Below are 19600 nucleotides of genomic sequence, written 5' to 3'. Positions count from 1 at the left end.
CCATGGCAGGTGCTCCTCTGAACTTCAATCTCTGGTCCCCCCTCGCCAATCTTTCACGAAAAACACCCGTCTAGCTGAATCCACTGTGAAAAATTTCCCCCACTCCTTATCTGTGCCTAAATCAAAACGCGGATTCCATGAACAAAGCTTCTTTCTTAGAACTGCACGCCTGTGGAACTCTGTTCCGTCTGCCTGCTTCCCACCGGACTACAACTTGGATGTCTTCAAGTCCAATGTTAACAAATTCCTAATGAACCGCCCCCTTAAGTAAACACTTCATCAAATCTCCACACTAACGAAATGTACTTGCAATAACCCTTATCCCTGAGTGGCTTCCGGGCCTTGATAAGTGGTGATCACTGTGTAAAAAAAAAAAAAAAAGAAACTTGCAAAAAATTTAAATTTTACTCAGCAAATAATAACAACAAAAACAAAAAAAAATTATCCTCAAAATAAACACTGTTTTCAAAGACTTTCTACCATCGATCTGCAAGCTTTCAGATCTGGTCAAAGTACCAGTCAGCCAATTTTGAATCAAACAATTCTTGACACGCTACCTGAACTTCAATTAACTAGTCAAATCAGCAGCTCTTCGGAAAGTGTTATATTGAGCGGAAAAGCCCGTCATCTGATGGAGTACAGTCAAGACTGTAGGCTGAATTTGGAAGAAACTCAATGTCGTCCAGCTCTTTAAACTTGTCTTTAGTCTTCTTAGTCGTGTGTGGCTTGGCATTGTCTTGTTGCATTTAGCCTGCTTTCAGTTGATGAAAGCCAGGTGCTTTTGCTTCAACTTTTCGTAGACCCACTCCTTACAGCAAAGTTTGGCATTGATGGCACGACCATTCAGAACCAGCTCAAAATGCACAATTTCTTCACCTTTGACTCTATTAGCAACGTTATCTCTAGCCCAACAACTGCCGTGAGAATTAAGGGAAATTAACATTTATTTAGCCAAATACGCGCACAATGTCATTAAGACAGTCTATAGTGATCAAGCGACCAGAAATCACAATCTTACAATATGTCCTGTCTTATTCACATGCATGTGTGTGTGTGCGTAGCTGAATGATTTTGTTACTCTGTTATATCTAGATATTCTAAATTAGTGCTAACAAATAAATCAGCCATTTTTTTTATTATGAATTTAAATACTAAGTAAAGTATAATCTTTGTTAAAGTGTGATTTTCATGTAAAAATTTTTTCTTTAATGGTATAGGTATAAGAGTTACCTGCCCCTGACCAACTCTTACGGGTGTAACATTTTTATTTTCACTATTAAATCTAAATGGTTTATTATTAAATCTAAATTTGGTTAAAATAATTGTATGACATATTAATAGAATTTTTTCCTTTTCTTTTTCCTCAGTTTAGTAAAATCTCTTTGCCGTTTGTGTTTTGATCAAGAAGGAAACGTAAGTTTGATTCAGCATTATTTATTATGAAATTATTGGTGATCCTTTCTAGAATAGGGACATCACAAATGAGTTGATGTTATAGAAAAAAAATTGGTACTTGTACAGTTTAATCAAGACATTAAAAAGTGAAAATATTTTTAAAAAAACGTTATATTGTATCTGTTTTGAACTGAAGATCTCCGAAAAAAAAAATTTCAATTAATTTGATCCAGTAGTTTTATTTTTAACAGTGAAAAAACATGTTTTTATGACAGCACATTGAAGGTAGTATCTTTGAATTTTTTAATTTTTGTTGGAATTTTTTGAACATGCCACGGGGAGATAACTCGATCTAAAGCGCTGAAACTTCCTCCCCATCTTTAATGCTAGCTTTTCTTCCTAAAAATCGAACCTCTTGCTCAGTATCATAACAAATTGTTTTTTCGCTGTAAAACAAAAATTATGTGATGAAATTAAGTGAATTTTTTTTTTTTTTTTTCAGAGAATTTCATTCCATAACGGATACATAGATAAACTTTTTTTGATATTTTTAATGTCTTGATTAAACTGTACAAGTACCAAAAGACAGTTGAAGCTTTATTCAATGTCATCGTATGTTATCAAATTAGTTTATTTCTCTTTTTCATTTTAACTTTTTCAAATTGTATGAATTATTGTTGTTACCTCCCTTGTTTTTTAAGATTTTTTTTTTTTTTTTTTCAAAATGGCGAGTACACAGTCACTCCTTGGAGGCTCAGGGTTAGGGTCTTTTTTAAAAATAAATCTGCTTGATCAGTTTACATGATTTTTTGAATATGATATTTTTGGAAAGCTTAAAATTAAGATACTAAATCTTATTTATCCCAATTTTGATAATGATGGACTTGATGAACTTAATACTAAAAAAATGCTTGAAATTTGAAGCTAAAGAAATTGAAATTCAACAGACCTTGCTTGATTGTTGTTGAATAACGATGGATCAAATTTCATGCAAACTATAAATATTTGAATTTTTGAATGGGAGGCTGTGTCCATATGCCCTACTAACAATACTTAATAATACTCATTAAAAAAAGCTTACATTTGGGGAGTATTTATTAATTGATTAGCTATGGTTAAAATTTCAGCAATGTCTAAAGTTGGTGCTTATGCAGCTAGACCCACTCCAGTTGCTTACAGTAATATCACAGTTTCAAATAAATTTACAGGAATCAAATAAAAATAGGTATCTACACCAAAAATTAAGAAAAAATTATTGGATAGAATTTTAAATAAAAATAAGTTGTATTGTATTTTGTACATCCGCTATTGATGAGAGCAGGAATGCCCATAAAGTAGGGGCAGATAAGTCAGTCTGTCATTTAACCAAATGATAATGAATGATGGATCAACAAAAGACGCTAAAATTTATTTTTTTAATTTTAATTAAAATTCTACTTGATAATTTTTCCTAATCTTTGGTGTAGATGGGCATGATGATATGCATCAGGATGTATTATTTGCTTCTGCGTCCAAAAGAGGTTTACATGGACATTGCAGGAAACTGTTTCACCGCCAATTTCTAATTACATCAAAGGATAGCTGCTTTTTCAATCAGAATTCCTGGTCCTTGGAATTGACTTATATGTGAAATAATAAATGCATGAACAACGCAACAATTCAAGATGAATTTGGACAAGTGCCATGTCTTCTTTTCTGTAAAATTTTATCTACATGGCATTGAAGCTCGGTTGTTTTATGTTAAGTTCAAAAACTGAATACCCAAAGTTAAGACACCGGAAGTGGACTTGGTTGACTTAAATATGCAGCAGAACAGAAGTCACTAAGCATAGAATGAAATACAAATTATATGGAAATAATTTATTTAAAAAAATTATTTTTAACACCTCTATTTCTATATGAATATATTTTAAATATTAAAAAAAAAATTTTTTTTTTTAATTTATTTATAGAAATGTAAAAATAAGTTTCTTTTTATTTTATTGTTTCATGATAAAACGAGTGGTTTCATAAGGTTTCGTATTGCGTTTCATGCTTAGTGACTTTCGTTCCATATTTAGGTAAACCGAGTTCACTTCCGACATCTTAATTTTGAGTGCTGAATTTTTGGACTTAACCGTTTTGCCAAATAAATTGAAAACCTATTTTTGTCTGATGTGTAAGTATATCTAAGATTTTATTTTTGGATGTGATTTTTCACACGTGCTCAGGGCTTTACATTGCGAGTTTTTCCATGTGGCGACTAGAAATAATAAAATGCACATCTTTAGGTGATCATGTTTTTTTTTGTTTTTGTTTTTTTTTTTCACTGACAATCTTCCAAAGCTCATTACTGAATGAAAAATACTTTTTCAATCTTTATTTTTTTTTTTCAAATAAAATGAGGAGAGCCAAATAATTTAAACAATAAAAGTTTAATAGAACAATATACTTTTTTATTTTGTTTTTTGACAAAAGCTGTTTAAAAATAAAAACACTTGAAGAAATTCAAGTTTCAACATAAAATTCAGTGCATATTTTGAATAATACTTATTGAAAAATAAAACAATACAAAATAATCTTTATAATGTAGTACTAGTTATGGAATGAAAATGTCATATTCCAAAAATCGTATGGGTTTGGCTAGTAACTTTTTAATTTGGCTAGTAAACGAAAATATTTAGTTGTGGTCAACTAAAGATAAATTTTTCTGTAGAGCTCTGCACCCTAAAGCTTCAAAAAAAGGCTTCTAGCTTTTTCTCTTCTTGCATAAAGCTAAATCAAACTAAATATAGCCCATGTGACTCACAGTTAAACAATGTTGGACATGGTCAAAACATGTTGAATGGCTATTTGAAAATAAAATGTTTTTTGAGCTACAATCTATTATTCACACAAACATGGCTGTTAAAGATTTACCTGAAGAAGGTTGAAGGTTACCTTAACTGAAACGTTGAAATAAAATAGCTAATTGTTATCAAAATGTACCCATATTCTAAATTAATGACTTGGAGTATCTTTTATGAGATAAGCTGATCTACCCATTTCTGGAATAATGGACTTACCCAGATATTATAAATATAGTTACATGTAAACGTCAATGTAGTGATTCATACCATTCATTGGTGTTAGGTCGCAATCACAGTGAGATGTCAGTCAAGGTTCCGGCTTCGACAATCAGTCCAGCAGAATCTGAGTCCTTTTGATGATCTTTTATTTTGCGAGCTGAGGTATCTTAATCTGAGGTAATTTTAATTGTATATTCTTTTTTGAACGCAAAAAAGACGGCATGATTATGAATTTTGTAAGGGAGGAAGAAAACAGTGAGATTGAGATTGGAAGTCGATATTTAATTATTCTTTCAGTCATTTATTTAACTAAGAGCATGTTGCCACACGGAGTTAAGGTTAGTGGTTGGCTTTCAGATCGAGTAGGGTTTTTTTTTTTTTTTTTTTACAATTTGTTATACTGAGCAAAAGGTAGTCATGGTTCGATTTTTAGGAAGCAAAGCTGGTGTTAAAGATGGGGAGGGAGTGTTGGTGCTTTAAACTGAGTTATCTCCCTGTGACGTGTTCAAAAAGTTCAAAGTTGGCCACCTTCTTTGCGTTGTCATAAGAACGTGTTTTTCTGCTGTAAAAAAAAACAAAAAAAAACTACTCGATCAAATTAAGTGAATTTTTTTTTTTTTTTTTTTTTTTTTTTGGAGATCTTCAGTTCAAAATAGATACGTACAATCTAACCTTTTTTTTGATATTTTCATTTTTTAATGTCTTGATTAAACTGTACAAGTACCCCCCCCCCATCCTGTATAACACTCAAAACAAAAACTCATCTGGCTACAACCACAATAAATAATTTTCCCTTCTCCCTCTGTGTACATTAAACTAAACAGAACTTAATTTTTCCCAGGCCTTGCCTCCTATCTTTCGGGCAAAGTGAGTTGATTGCTTATTGCCTGAGATGCCTGGATGGGAAATGCTGACATGATTGCCGACTGCGTTTTTAAAACATTTTTAAAAAGGCTGAGTGCTCTTCCTTTAGGGGGGCTGGCTTGAATTTCATTACCTTCCTGACCTTGTGTCACATCTTCCTGAACTGGGAAGGAAGTAAATACTGCAATTTATGGCTCTCAGAATCATACCTTGTACTTCTGTATCATGTTTTTGCTGATGCATCGATTGCTAATTATACTGCTGTGTATGGGTTTTATTAACTGCCTGTAAGACTACAGAAGTACCCCGCCAAAAATTAGGCTCTTTTAAAAATAATAGTTTTATCGTAAATGCACTTGTTATTGATTTGACTTTTTTCTTTGTCGGATTATTTCTTGTCTCTTTCTTTTTTCTTTCTCCTTCAATAACTTACCCCTCTCCCGTTTCTTTTTTCCCCCTCCTCTTTTTCTCTCCCCCCTCTTTCTCTTCTTCTACCTCCGGCTTTGTAATTTAACTCTATCCCTTTCCACCTCTGTTATCTTTTTTTATGAATTTACAGTTGGCCGCTGGTGTTTCGATTTGAATCTGTATTTTGTACTTTTTATTTTTACTCGGTTATAATAGATATTCAATCTGCCAATTCAATTTGCATTTTGATTATTATAAAAATATGGAATCTTCTGTTAAATCCTCTTGTAATTTTGATGTCAGATGAAAATTGAATTTTTGAAACCAGTTGATTTGGATGAATATATGTTTGCAAGACAATATTTGGATGAATGTATGTTTTCCAGACAATATTTGAATGAATGTATGTTTTCCAGACAATATTTGAATGAATGTATGTTTTCCAGACAATATTTGAATGAATGTATGTTTTCCAGACAATATTTGGATGAATGTATGTTTTCAAGACAATACTTAACAAAGTTGATTGTTTATCAATAATATTTAAAAAAAAAACCAATGAGATCAAATTACAAGAGTCTAAAGGTTAGTGCCTTTGTTTTCTTGTCATAATATTTGCTGTTAAATAAACACCAAATATTATGACAAGAAAATTTTACTTATCAACAAAAAACAAAGTCCAGAAAAACTTTTATGATGTATGTACTCATCACGAAGATATCATATTCTAAAACTCATGTAAATTGATCAAGGATTTTTTTTTTTTTTTTTTTTTTTTAACTAAAAAAAAATTCAAATTTTATGAAGAAGCATGACTATCCGGGAAAATTCAAGGGCGACAACTCAATTTGGCTAATGAGATTTTGTTTGTATTCAAAATAATCAGAACTTTTTAATCACTAAAAATCGTAAGTTTTGATTTTCTTAGTACAAAAGAAAACTAGTTGATCAATTTAGGTGATTTTTGGAATATGATATATCTGTTCTGTGGCGAGTATGTACATCATAAAGATTTTTCTGTATTTTTATTTTTTTTGTTAAAAAAATGTAATTCTAAACAAGTATCTAATATTTATATCTACAGAAAATAACTGACTTTTCTAGTTCATTCTGTAATTTCTAATTATTAATGAAAAGAAACTATTTTTTGTTTCATGAAGTGTTTGATTTTTATGATTGCAAATTATCTCTTAAATCTTCTATCTTAAAAAAATAATTTTTTTGTTATTTTTATTTATTTTTTTTTCTTGCTTTTTCTTTCCTAGAATCTCCTGGTTCCTATAGAGAAAGAAATTATTGTTTATTCTACAAAAAACTGGAACAAAGTTGCAACTTTAAGTGATCCAAAGATAAAAGAGGTAAGACCAAATACATTTTCTATTGTACCTATTTACTATGCCTCCCCACGGGACAGAGTTAGACACCAGGGTCGTTTTTTAACGTGGAGAAAAGGTACAAAAATAAAAATTGTCTCAGTCGTGAAGGATTTCTCCTCCACTGAAAGAGAACAAGAAATAGAAGTGCAGCATCTGAAGAACAGATACTACACTTTGATCTTGTCCCGAAGGCAAAATTTTCTATTGTAACCATCATCATCAAATATTTGTTGATAAAAATCAAATTTTTTTTTTCTAACGGGAATCCTTGATTTGTATTTGTATCCATTTCTTTTGAACACTCATCTAATAATGCTAAATGACATATACTTAAAATCTAGTCTTTTTCACCCCTTCCCTTTCACGATGCTTTTATCTTTTTTTTTTTTTAAGTTAAGGAAGTCAAAGTTAAAGTGTGATGTATTTATGTACAAGAAACTGAAGTCTAATGCTAGGACGGCGCTTCTACACTATCAGAACGAAATTTTGTAGTCGATAAATGGAGTTTCAGATAAAAAACAATGGTTTCTACTGTTTTTTTTTTTTTTTTTTTTTTTTCAATTCTAATAAATTACAATATTAGCTTTCAAATTATGCAGTCGGACTTGCCTGAATATTAACGAATTAAAAAAAAAAAAAGAACCTAATCGTGTTAGCAGGTGAAAAATTACGGCCATCTTATTTAAATCGAAAAGGAAAATTACCTTTCTTTTGAACTCTCCTGTGTCTTACATAAGCAAATACGATTGTTTTCTTCAAATTTTTTCTGTTTTCTTTAATAAATAATTTTCTATCTTATCGATTTTCGTAATTATTGGATATAATTATTTTAAAAATATGAGGAATACGTAGATACCATTGTTTTTGTGTGAAATTCAGTTTTATGATTTCCGAAATTTCATTCTGATAGTGTAGAATCGCCGCTAGGACTATGTAAAAATAAATATATTTCAAGATTTCTTTGGTATTATTGTAGATTGACACCTTTTGTTAAATCGCACCCTCTCTCTCTCTAAAACATGTGATTCTCCCTTTTTTTAGCAATTACATATTAAGACCATGAGAAACTTATCAAATAGGAAAATTTTTTATAATATATGAGTTTAATATAAAAATTTAATGTAAAATAATCCCCGATTTCAAGACCATTTTAGCATTTTAGGGCAGGTAACCATTTTTTTCTTTGAGAAATAAATCCTGTGCATGTTTTTTTTAAATTTTTTTTTTTGTCTTTAATTATGTGTTGTTTTAAGCGGGTCTTTGTCGAAAAGGGAGGTTTGCCATTTAGACTTCAAGTTAGTCGTAGAGATGTGAACACTCTGAAAACTTGGTGAAAATAAAATAAAACAATTTACAATGAGGAATTAGTAAATTTGATCAAGAATAATCTAAACTTTTGAGGCCATTTTAACTTTTTAAGGCAGTTAATCAATTTATTTTTCTATGGGGGATAAATCCTGTGTGAAAAGGGTTTGTACAACAGGACTTGCCATTTGAATTTAGGGTCAAGAAAGTTTTTGTTTTGGAGTGAGTACCATTTGGACTTAGGGTTAGTGGCAGAGCTAAAGGAGTTTTTGTCAGGGTTAGATTAGATTTAGGATTAATGATAAGACATGTTCAAGGGAAGACATTTTTAGGTATGTTTTTCACTTGAACCTTGATTTAGTGATCTAATATGTTCATTTACAATTCAACTACAAAAAATATCAACAGAATTTGGAGTGCTAACTGCTCTAAAAGGTAACGCTGAACTTGGTCAGTACCACATGAATGAAAATAATCCCCATAATAGTCGTCTATTGCCCAACTGTGGCCATTGTATTTCTGCGACATTAGCAGGTTATGTGACTTTAATGGAACAGCCTTCTATTTATGTAGGCCAGCTCGAGTAAGTTAATATGCGTGATTGCCAAGAAATCTTTACATTTTTAATCAAATTGATATTTTTTTTACTTTTCTCAACAGTTTATATCTGTTTTGTCATTTGCTCCAAATTGGGAACATCTCGCAGTAACTTGTTATGATGGATTAATTCTGCTGTTTGACTGGAAGATGAAAAAATGTATTAAGATGTAAGTATGGCTGTTGTTGTTTTTCTTCCTACAATTAAAAAAAAAAAATTTTTTTGTTTAATTGAGCAATTTTCAAATCAAGAAACAATCTTTTATGAGCAATTTTCAAATTTTTAAAAATTAACAATTTCATCAATTTCCTCTTCGTAAGGAATTTTGCTAAAATACATGGAATTTGTATTACCAGGTATTTTTACATATCCACGTGGTGTTTAGTTTAGCTAGCTAACAAATAAGATTCATTTTTATTCTCACCATGGGTTAAAGTTTTCAAAAGCCAATGGCTAGGCTTTACTCAGACACAAATATATATATATATATATATTATTATAAAATAAATTTTACTCCGAGTATACAATTGTTTCTTAGTTCACTTCTAATGTTTAATAGGTTTTGGAAGCCTTTAAAGTGTGTGTAATATATATCAGAAGAAAAAATGGAAAAAGGGCAGATAAGAAACTTAGGGATGCATTTGAGGATATAACCCAACCTTTTTTGTTTTTTTGTAAGAATGACGTTTGAAAAACGTAAGATAAGAAGACATGTTATTTAGGGGGAGAAGTAAATGTATCAAGTTTGGAGAACTTCTGCCATTACTAACCAGCAGAGCACCGTCTATCAGGAATGTGTATGCAGTCGGATGTATGGAAGTGAAATCAATTGGGTCAGTGAAGATTGAAGACCTGCGTTGCATGGAGAGAAATTATGAGATTGATATGATGGATGTGTAATATGAGTCTTAAAGACAGGTTTAATTGTGGTGGCCTCAGGAAAATTAAAGTAAGGCTGTATAGGTTGATGCGCATAGAACAAGAAGACTTTGTTGGTTTAGTCACATAGAAAGAATGGATGAGAGTTCTTAGATTAGTAGATGTAGAACAGTTGAGGTAGCATGGTCAGTTGGTAGAGGAAGGACAAGGAAAACTTGATAGAAAGTGATAAAAATTAAAAAAAAAAGAAAATAATAAAAGAAAAAGGATAAATAAAAATCTGTCCAGAAAAAAAGTTTACCTAGAATTCAATTAAAAAAATATCATGGGGGGGAAAAAATATAGCAATTTGAACATGAATTTTAGGTTTGTAGGAGACGACAACACTCACAACTACAATACTATTGTTTAATTTCCGTAATGGATATATATTTTTTTTAATTTTATTTTCCCTCAAGGGAAGCATATTGCCACTTAAATGTAAGTGGGTTTACTCTGATTAAGGGTCAAATTTATAGTGGACATCCTAAGTGGTGATTTGTGCAGAGAAATGTTTTTTTACATCTCATTTAAATTTCTGCATGTTGGTATAGTCAGAGTAACAGGGAACAGAGAGGGAGTTCCAAAACTTTGAGAAAAGAAAGTATTTGAATAGAAAGTGTTTCAGCTTCTTAGTTGGATTGATCGTGAATATTTATGTTTGGACTGGGGTGGGATTTACAAGTGCAGTTCGTTGTAACGCATTCTTTCTCACACTTATTGTTGGTCATTTTTTTTACCTTGTAGTAATATTTTTCTTTTTAGCTCCTTATATTAACTTGCTTCAATGCCTTGTCTGATGTGATTTCTATAAAAAAATTAAAAAATTAGTCAAAACAGGCATAAAAGCATTTGTTCGGATACAGAATTAATCATAAGCCTCACTCTCCCCAATAGTTCCAACCTGTGCAAACTCATATTAATGCGAAAAATAAACTTTCAATGCAAGGGAGATAACTCTTGAAGAAAAAAAAAAACCTGTACATTACTTCCCTTTACTTGGTATTTGTCAGTTCTTTTTCGTTATTGTACCTATTTATAATGCCTCCCTACGGGACAGAGTTAGACACCAGGGTCGTTTTTTTGTAGCAAAATTTGGAAATTGAAATATTGAATTTCAAGTGAAACGAATGGTATCTACTGAATTGTTACGTCACAGTAATGAATAGATTCAAACATTACAAAACAAGATAAGGTAGAAAATTAATTATTAATAAAAATAGTTTTGCGAAGACAAGAAGACAATTAGTGAAAATTGAGTTTTGCAAAAATAAAAAAAAATTAAAAAAAACAGAGAGTTTGAATCATAACTAAAAGGAGGTAAATCTTTTTTGAATACTGAAAATCTTAGGACAATTTAGCAAAACTTAATTTTCACTAATTGTCTTCAAAAACTGTTTTCATGAATAATTAATTTTCTACCTCATCATTTTTCAACGTTTTTGGATATTTTCATTACAGCGACATGACAATTTAGTAGATATCATTGGTTTCATTTCAAATTCAATATTTCGTGGGTTGAATTTCACTACAATAATGAAGAACAACCCAAAACTGAATAGCATCAAGAAATCATTGTTAGAGTGTAATAGCCACAGCTAAACGTAGATACATCGAAATGACAAGAAAATGCATCGAGTCGAAGAAATTTGTGATTTCTAGAAAATCTTTAACCAACGATTCCTCGGCTATCAAACCACTAGGATGTTCATTGTACAGCAACGCTTGCTGAGCTGATATGGGTCAAGGGAGAATGGTAGAGGAAATATATAGGTAACTAATGCTGTGTCGTAAGAGTCTCAGTGTTTAACGGGAGTGTGTTATGGATGTGTGTGTGTGTGTGAGAACAATTCTTAACCTATATACTCAACAAATTTTTTATCTTAAGACTTGAAATTTGGTATATAGGGTATTCAGACGTGGAAAATATTTTAATCAGTTTTCGTCCAGAAAAAAGAGTTGCTAATGGGGTCAGAATTGAGAAATTGTTTTTTTTATCTGTTTGTCAATTGTTTCACGACTGTGCATGCTTGAATCGTTCACATGACAGCTTAAGAATAAGTAGGTTTGAAAACACTTTTTAAAGATCATGGCAAGCTGGTCTAATGGTTACTGTACTTTACTCACTGTCTTTAGGTTTTTGTTGCGATCTCAGCTTGAGTATGTTTTTTTTTTACTTATAAGAAATGAACTGTTTAGAAAAAACAATATTTGCATGCGCATGTCTCAGTTTCTTTGTTTTTATTTATTTTATTTTTTTTTTACCTCATTGTTTTTTTAAAAGGAATTTAACGTTACACTTAATACCAGGCAATGCTGTGTACATCTGCTAGTGTATATATATATATATATATACCTTTCACAAGACTATCCATTCACGTGAAATCACCTTTTTCTTCACCATATTCCCTCTGATTCACTTTTTGTTATCAAGTAAGATCTTTGACTTACTTGCAGTTTCATCGAATACTTTTGTGTGCAAAATCTGATCCCGCATTTTGCTAATTCCTACCCTCTGATAAGAAGGAAAGTATTTCTTCGAAACTCCGCGAATTAAGATCTATCCACTTATTTATTTATCCACTTTTCAAATTAAATATATTGTTTTACTCTTTTTCAAACTGTTTTTTAACATGTTTTATTAACTATTTGCTCTTATTATAAGCTCTCTCTCCTATTTGGTTTTATCGAGCTTTTATATCAGGTTGAGATTATTTTATAAATATTAATACTTTAATATTTATAATATACTTTAGTTTTACCATCTTGGATCATTTTGGTAAATTGAATTGTAATTTTTATTTTGTATATATATATATATATATATATATATATATATATATATATATATATATATAGATAGATATAGATATAATCTTTCCGCTACGTCCACTGATTGGTTCCTTTTCATACACTGCTTAATTGTGTCCCATTCTCTTTTTTTTGTTTTTTTTAGAACATTTGTTTGTTTCTTCATTAGATTTTTATTATATATAATGGCGTAATGTAAGAAAATTATAAAGTATTTACAGCTTCTCTTCCAATTTTTGGATTTTTTTAATCATGTCAAAACGCATTTTATTTCCTTTTGATGAACTGATTGTTGTTATTTCCTCTGATCACTTAAAGGCACAATACATTCACTGATTGATATAATAATTAAGTGATTGATTGTGTGCTACGAAACAGGTACTGTCAAGAAGTGTAAATGTCAACTGAATTAAAGGAATAAATTCTAAGATGGCCAACATCATAAAATTTGGAATATAGACTTTGTCATTCATTCATTATATGCTCTGTAATTACATTGAACTCCTTAAATATAGATATAAGCGAATAAAAAATATTTCCCCAGAAATATATATAGCCGCACTGATGAGCTGTGATACAGCGTTACAGTACTGTATGTGGATGACTATATATATATATATATATATATATATTTAGATTGACACTTCTTCTAAGTCAATCCATTTAAATGTATTTTTATTAAATACTAAAATATGTATTTTGTATATAGCATGCAGTATACAAAAATATTTAAATCATTTTTTTTTTTTTAGTTATAAGCATGACAAAGGAATAACATCTTTTGCCTGGCAGCCAAAAATGAATGAAGCCATTTTTGCAGATAAACAGGTGAATATATTTTTTGATTACTTAGTACTTACAAGGTACACATACGATTTTTTTTTTTTTTTATGGCATATCAACCCTTTTTGGAATATTTAAGGCTAAATCTAGTCATTTTGGTGACGGTCCTTCATAGGGTTTGTTTCAACTAATTATTCATGATATAAAATTTATGCGTAAAACATTGTAAAGGTTAAAATGTTCACTTGTGAAATAGGTTATTCTTTTCATTAAAATATGTTTCTTTCATTTTTTTAGGGACAAATAGCACTTATGGAAAATGTTATCCCCAGTCAAGATGAAAAAGTAAGTTTTTTTTTTGTTGTATGAAATCACTTGACATTCATCTCTGCTGTATTTGTTTAAATACTTATTATAGGGTGGAGCGATAAATTTGTCACCATAAAGAAAACAACACTACAGATTTATTTTAAAACTTTTATTGAAAAAATCAATTCAGGTAACTTGATTTTGTAGTAGAGCTGATATCTATTCAATGTAGCCGGCTTCAGCCTCATTCATCGCCTCAATACAGGTCTGGAACTGAGAGCATGCCTTTTCCATAAGCACTGGTGGGAGCTCAGCAAATACTGGCAATCAGTTGTGGTTTGGTATTGTGGGAGGTTATGTTGGTGATGTTCTCAACATATGACCATTAATAAATAAAGTAGTCCAGTGGGTTCAGGTTGTGGGAGAAGGATGGGGCAGTGAGAAAAAATACAAAGTCGTAGCGCTCCTTCTGAAGCCAAGCCTGAGTCTCTTTGGATTTGTGGGCCAACACTGATCCTGCTGCCACACCCAAGGTTTGCTAGCGGCCACCTTATTGCACCAGGGGATCACCAAACTCTTCAGCACATCAGGTACACTTAGGTGTTGACTTTCAAGCCGACTTCAAAGATGTGAGGTGGCATGATGTGGCCCTCACTTGAAACCAAAGACAATAACTGTGATCGAAAGCTTTGTTTTCATCACCCTGGGCATTCGTGATAATCCAGCGATGCATTTTGAGGGTGCTGGCACTGGTTCTGTTGTTATAACTTGAATCAGTAGAGAGCAGGGGTTGTACAGTGGCACAACTCCATTGTGTCACTTTTAGACATGATAGAAGGCTCTCATCCCATCCATAGGATTTGTACACAATTGGCCAATTAGTAGATGGTCTGCAACAAAAAAAAGAAAATCGATTTTCATGAAATGGAAATGGAATCATGTTGGTTTTTTCTATGGTGATAACTTTATCATTCCATCCTGTATATTGTTTTTATATGATTCCATCATCGTGGTTGAGTTGAGGAACTCTCCAGTCTTTATAGTTTGTTGTTCTAAATTTCAGTAATTTTGAACTGAACTTGTTATCTGAGTCTTTTCTTTCCTTTTTTCCCCCCTTTTTTCTTATTCATTTTTTGCCTGTTTTTATCCTCTTTTTTTGTTATTTCTTCCTTTTTTTTCTTTGCCTGTTTTCTTCTCTTCTCTTCCCTCCTCTTCAATGTTTTGTGATGTAGAGTGGAACAACTTCTGATTTTGTCAGAGGCAGCATCTCATGAAATTGTCAAACTTAAACGATTTGTCGTGATAGGTGTCTATAAAAATTGTCAAACTTAAACGATTTGTTGTGATAGGTGTCTATAAAAATTGTCAAACTTAAACGATTTGTCGTGATAGGTGTCTGTAAAAGAAGGGAACGAGCCGACTGAAATTGTTGAAAGTGACCTTTTTGGTGAGATGGATGATGATGACTTGCTGGACGGAGCAATTGGCCCGGATAATCCCAAAGTCGATAACGGAGAGATCAGTGAGAATGAATTTACTGCCAGACTCGATGGAATTCTCAGTGCTGATGATGATGATCAAACCAAAGGTAAGTATTTTTGCAATTCCTCTTCAGATCTTTCATTTTGTTTGTTAGCAATCAACCTTAAATTAATAAAAACCATGGATGAAAATAATTTCTACCACTACAACTATAAAAGCAACACGCATCTGCACCCAGTATTCAGCAATGCATGCACCACCTTCTGTTGACTTCGATTGCAGCTCTGGTCTTGAAAAGAAATAAGACTGAACACTAAAGTCAATCTATCAGGTCCTTGTCTGAACCATTCTCCTTTATTGCTGTGAGATTTGGCCTGTACGGGCAAGTGACCTACCCAAACTGGAGGTGTTTGATCACTGCCTGTGCCCCATCCTCAGTGTCCGCTGGCAACAGGTTGTCCCTAACAGTACTACTCACACTTGCTGTACGATCCACTTCCTCCAAAAATCTCTCCTTACTAGACACCTTCGTTGGTTCGGCCACACCCTTTGTCGATACCTTGGTGACTTCATCTATAAAGTCATCGATCCAACTCCACCGCCAGGCTAGAAGAAACGTCATGGTGGTCAATTCAAAACCTGGTTCAGGACAGTTAAAAAGGATGTTCAACTGATTCTGAGCCCTCACCTTTACGTGGTCTGTCATCGGAATTGCGAATGGCTTGCTAAGATGAAGGTGTAACGTTGCTAAGATGAATGAGGTAACGGGCCTGTGTGTTTAGCATGCTCCTCTACAACCGTCATGCAAATCTTAAATTCTTGTTATAGAACAAATCATCGACCCAGCGCGACCACCACCGGGTTGGAAAAAACGTTATGGTGGTCAACTCAAAACCTGGGACACTGAACTGATTCTGGGCCCTCACCTTTATAAGGTCACTGGAACCGCAAATAGCTTGAACTCATAATGGAAGCAGCCTTGGATCGCTATGACACATCAGCCAGTGTTTGGAATGTGGTGAACTTGTTGGAAAGGCTCGACCCAACTGACCCAGGGTGAATGCCACAACCATGAGCATGACATATATATATATATATATATATAATGTAAAAATAAAAAGTTGTCACACATTAATAAACATAAATTAATGCAAATTTTTTACAATAGCAATATATTATATTAAAGAAACTTCTACTTTCACATGTTATTGGCTTTTGGATTAAAAAATTAAATTGACTACATTTATTTGTACAGATGAAAATTTATAAGTTGTTTTGTTTTGTTTTTTTGTTCTTTTGTTGGAACTTTGACTTACACTTGACACTAGTAGATATCAGCAATGTTAAAGTTAAAGTTATCGAACTTGGTGGCCTTCTATATATTTAGTTATTTCCCTTATCTCAAGTGGATATTCAATATGACGTTCAGCTATCAGTAATGCGTGTTGTCACATTTGGGCTGGTGCATCTGCTACTAGTCTCTCTCTCTCTCTCTCTCTCTCTCTCTCTCTCAGACAAGCTTCAAAAGAGTCGGCAGCCTAACAGGTCCCACACTGTCATCTAGGTTTCTGTCACATCATCAAAATGTTGCATCCCTCTGCCTGTTTTACAAGTATTTTAATGGTAGGTGCGCTAACAAAGTACATGCCCTTGTAACTCCTTAACATAAATACCCCCCTCCCCGACAAACCTTACAAGCAGCAAAATCCCACCCCTACACAGTAGAAATTCCCAGATGTAAAAAAAAAAACTTTCTACTCTAATAGTTTCTTCACCAGAACTGCTAGACTTTGCAATTCCCTTCCGGGTTCCTGCTTATCTGACTGTACTTACATGCAAAAGTTCAAGTGTAGTGTAAACAGACATCTTGCTGCTCAACTCCCTACATAATAACCCTGCAAATTATGTCTCAGATAGTAGCCCCTTACATCAAAGTGGCACTATGCCTTGTTTGGGATGAAAATGCAATTAAAAGGGGGGGGTGCTATGGTATATTTTGGTCTAATATTTTAAACTTGACGACATTTGCTTTATTTTTTTTTAATTTATTTATTTATATCATTATTTATTTATTTATTTATTTTATCATTATTTATTTATTTATTTTTACAGATGATGCAAATTTATCTGACAAAGGAGCAGCTGATGACGTCACTCCAAAAACTGTTTCTTCCGTGCCTAATCGAGAAATACCACAGGCGACACCCTTACAGCGAGCTTTTCAACCTGCTTCTACACCTGAGCATTTAACACATAGGTTTATGGTTGGTTCCTTATATTATATTTCAGCTGTGCTTAAAAGTAGAATGATGGCTGTGGTGGTGGGGGATGAACGTGGGAACATGATGAGACTCGTGGGAGAAGTTTGGGAAATGACGGAGATTGATCCCCCAAGTTCGATAGCCAATCTACTCTATCGATCTGAATTTGGCCTGGTTTATGTAAAGAAAAAAAAATGTGTGTGTGTGGGGGGGGGTACACATTTACCCCTAAAGTCCTTTCTGGGATTTTCTCATCCCTATCAATGTAGTCACCTCCCTAGGGCATTTATTTAGCAATATGTGTAATTGCCTCTACAAATAACGTTTGAAAGTGTTCTTCTCTTGGGATTTTTTTTATCAGATTAACAAATATTTTATTTTCCGAAGAGTTGCTTCTATGTCAAGCAATCATTTTTTTTTTTTTATTACAAGAGAGTCCTCACTTTCAAGACTCGAAGGCTACTCGAGGATACAGGTTTATATGTGTCAGGTGGTTGGTGAGACACCACTATGATAATAGATAATAATGGAACTTTGGAAGAAATTGATTGATAAAGAATGGAGGTTATATTGGACTTTAAAGCTGTTGTAGTCGGCGAGGAAGCAGCCTTGTGGTATTGCGTTAGCCATGTCCATGTCAAATAGGTTTATAGCAATCTCTTTGAAGCAATGAAGACAATCATGGGCAAAGAGTTGCTACTCCTTTTAATTATAAAATGTTGGTTATAATCAGATAATTTTCTAACTTCTGGCATGGCTGCTACTGAAAGCAAATCAGTTCCTTCACTTTTTTCTCTCACACCTATATCTTCATTATATTTTTATTACGGTTTTCCATTTTCTGCTCAAGTGCGATAAGTTCCTGCTCCCGCACTTGTACGACCTCCTCTGCACCAGTTATCGCAACGGAAAATTTCCAACAGCTATGAAAGATGCTAAAAGTGTCACTTTATTCAAGAAAGGAGACAAAGGAGATTGCAATAACTACTGTGGTATATCTCTACTCAGTGTCACCGGCAAAGTCTTTGCCAGAGTGCTCCTTCCAAGGCTCCAGCAGATTGCAAACCACGTTTATCCAGAATTGCAATGCGGCTTCCGCAGCGGGTGCTCAACCACGGACATGATATTTTCAGTGCGTCAAATCGAGGAAAAATGCAGACAACAACGTAGACCTTTCCATATCGCATTTGTGGACCTCATGAAAGCTTTTGACATGGTCAGTAGAGATGGTCTGTTTGCCATCCTACAAAAGTTGGGCTGTCCACCAACTCTTCTTAGTTTGATAAGTTCGCTCCATGACAACATGACAGCCGCAGTTTTCTTTGAGGGTGACATGTCTGACAACTTCCCCGTGTGCAGTGGAGTCAAGCAAGGTTGTGTGTTGGCTCCCACACTGTTTGGCATCTTCTTCTCAGTTCTTCTGCACCACGCTTTTGGAAATCACGAGGACGAAGACAGTGTGTTCCTTCATACTCGCTCTGATGGAGAACTTTTTAACTTGGCTTGCCTACGCGCCAAAACCAAGATTCGAAAAGTCCTAACACTTAAGCTGCTGTTTGCAGACGATGCTGCATTGGTCTCGCACTCCGCAAGTGAACTCCAGTGGCTGCTTGATAAATTGAGCGCTGCTTGTGCAGAGTTCGCACTAGTAATCAGTGTGAAGAAGACAGTTGTGATGCACCAGGGTGACGCATCACTAATCACCATCAATGGCCACAAACTAGAGACTGTCGAGAACTTTGCGTATCTTGGATCCAGCATCAACAAGGGAGTATCTATTGAACAGGAGCTACAAACGTGCATAGGTAGAGCAGTGTCTACTTTCAACCGACTACGTGAAAGAGCATGGTTCAATAAATACCTCACTTTTCGCACAAAATGCCGCATCTACGAATGCTATGTTCTGAGTACCCTACTGTATGGAGCAGAAACTTGGACCACGTATGCTCGTCACGAGAAAAGACTGAACGTCTACCATCTCTGATGCTTGCAACATATCATGGGCATCAATTGGTGGGATAGAATCACCAATAAAGAGGTGCT

General features: G+C 33.3%; 1 protein-coding gene across 1 annotated transcript in view; it reads left to right on the top strand.

Moving 5' to 3' along the window:
• Positions 1 to 19600, top strand: part of LOC145260295 (WD repeat and HMG-box DNA-binding protein 1-like) — an 89869-nt gene that overhangs the window by 28600 nt on the left and 41669 nt on the right. Inside the window, exons 6-12 of the mRNA XM_080118148.1 lie at positions 1368 to 1413; positions 6980 to 7072; positions 9056 to 9162; positions 13475 to 13550; positions 13803 to 13850; positions 15207 to 15402; positions 17409 to 17560. Of these exons, the coding sequence (XP_079974274.1) occupies positions 1368 to 1413; positions 6980 to 7072; positions 9056 to 9162; positions 13475 to 13550; positions 13803 to 13850; positions 15207 to 15402; positions 17409 to 17560 (718 nt within the window). The remainder of the gene's footprint in view (positions 1 to 1367; positions 1414 to 6979; positions 7073 to 9055; positions 9163 to 13474; positions 13551 to 13802; positions 13851 to 15206; positions 15403 to 17408; positions 17561 to 19600) is intronic.

Source organism: Euprymna scolopes, chromosome 36 (assembly GCF_053919585.1).
Source record: "Euprymna scolopes isolate OS-2025 chromosome 36, ASM5391958v1, whole genome shotgun sequence".
NCBI lineage: Eukaryota > Metazoa > Mollusca > Cephalopoda > Sepiida > Sepiolidae > Euprymna > Euprymna scolopes.
This window is presented reverse-complemented; position numbering and strand designations above follow the sequence as displayed.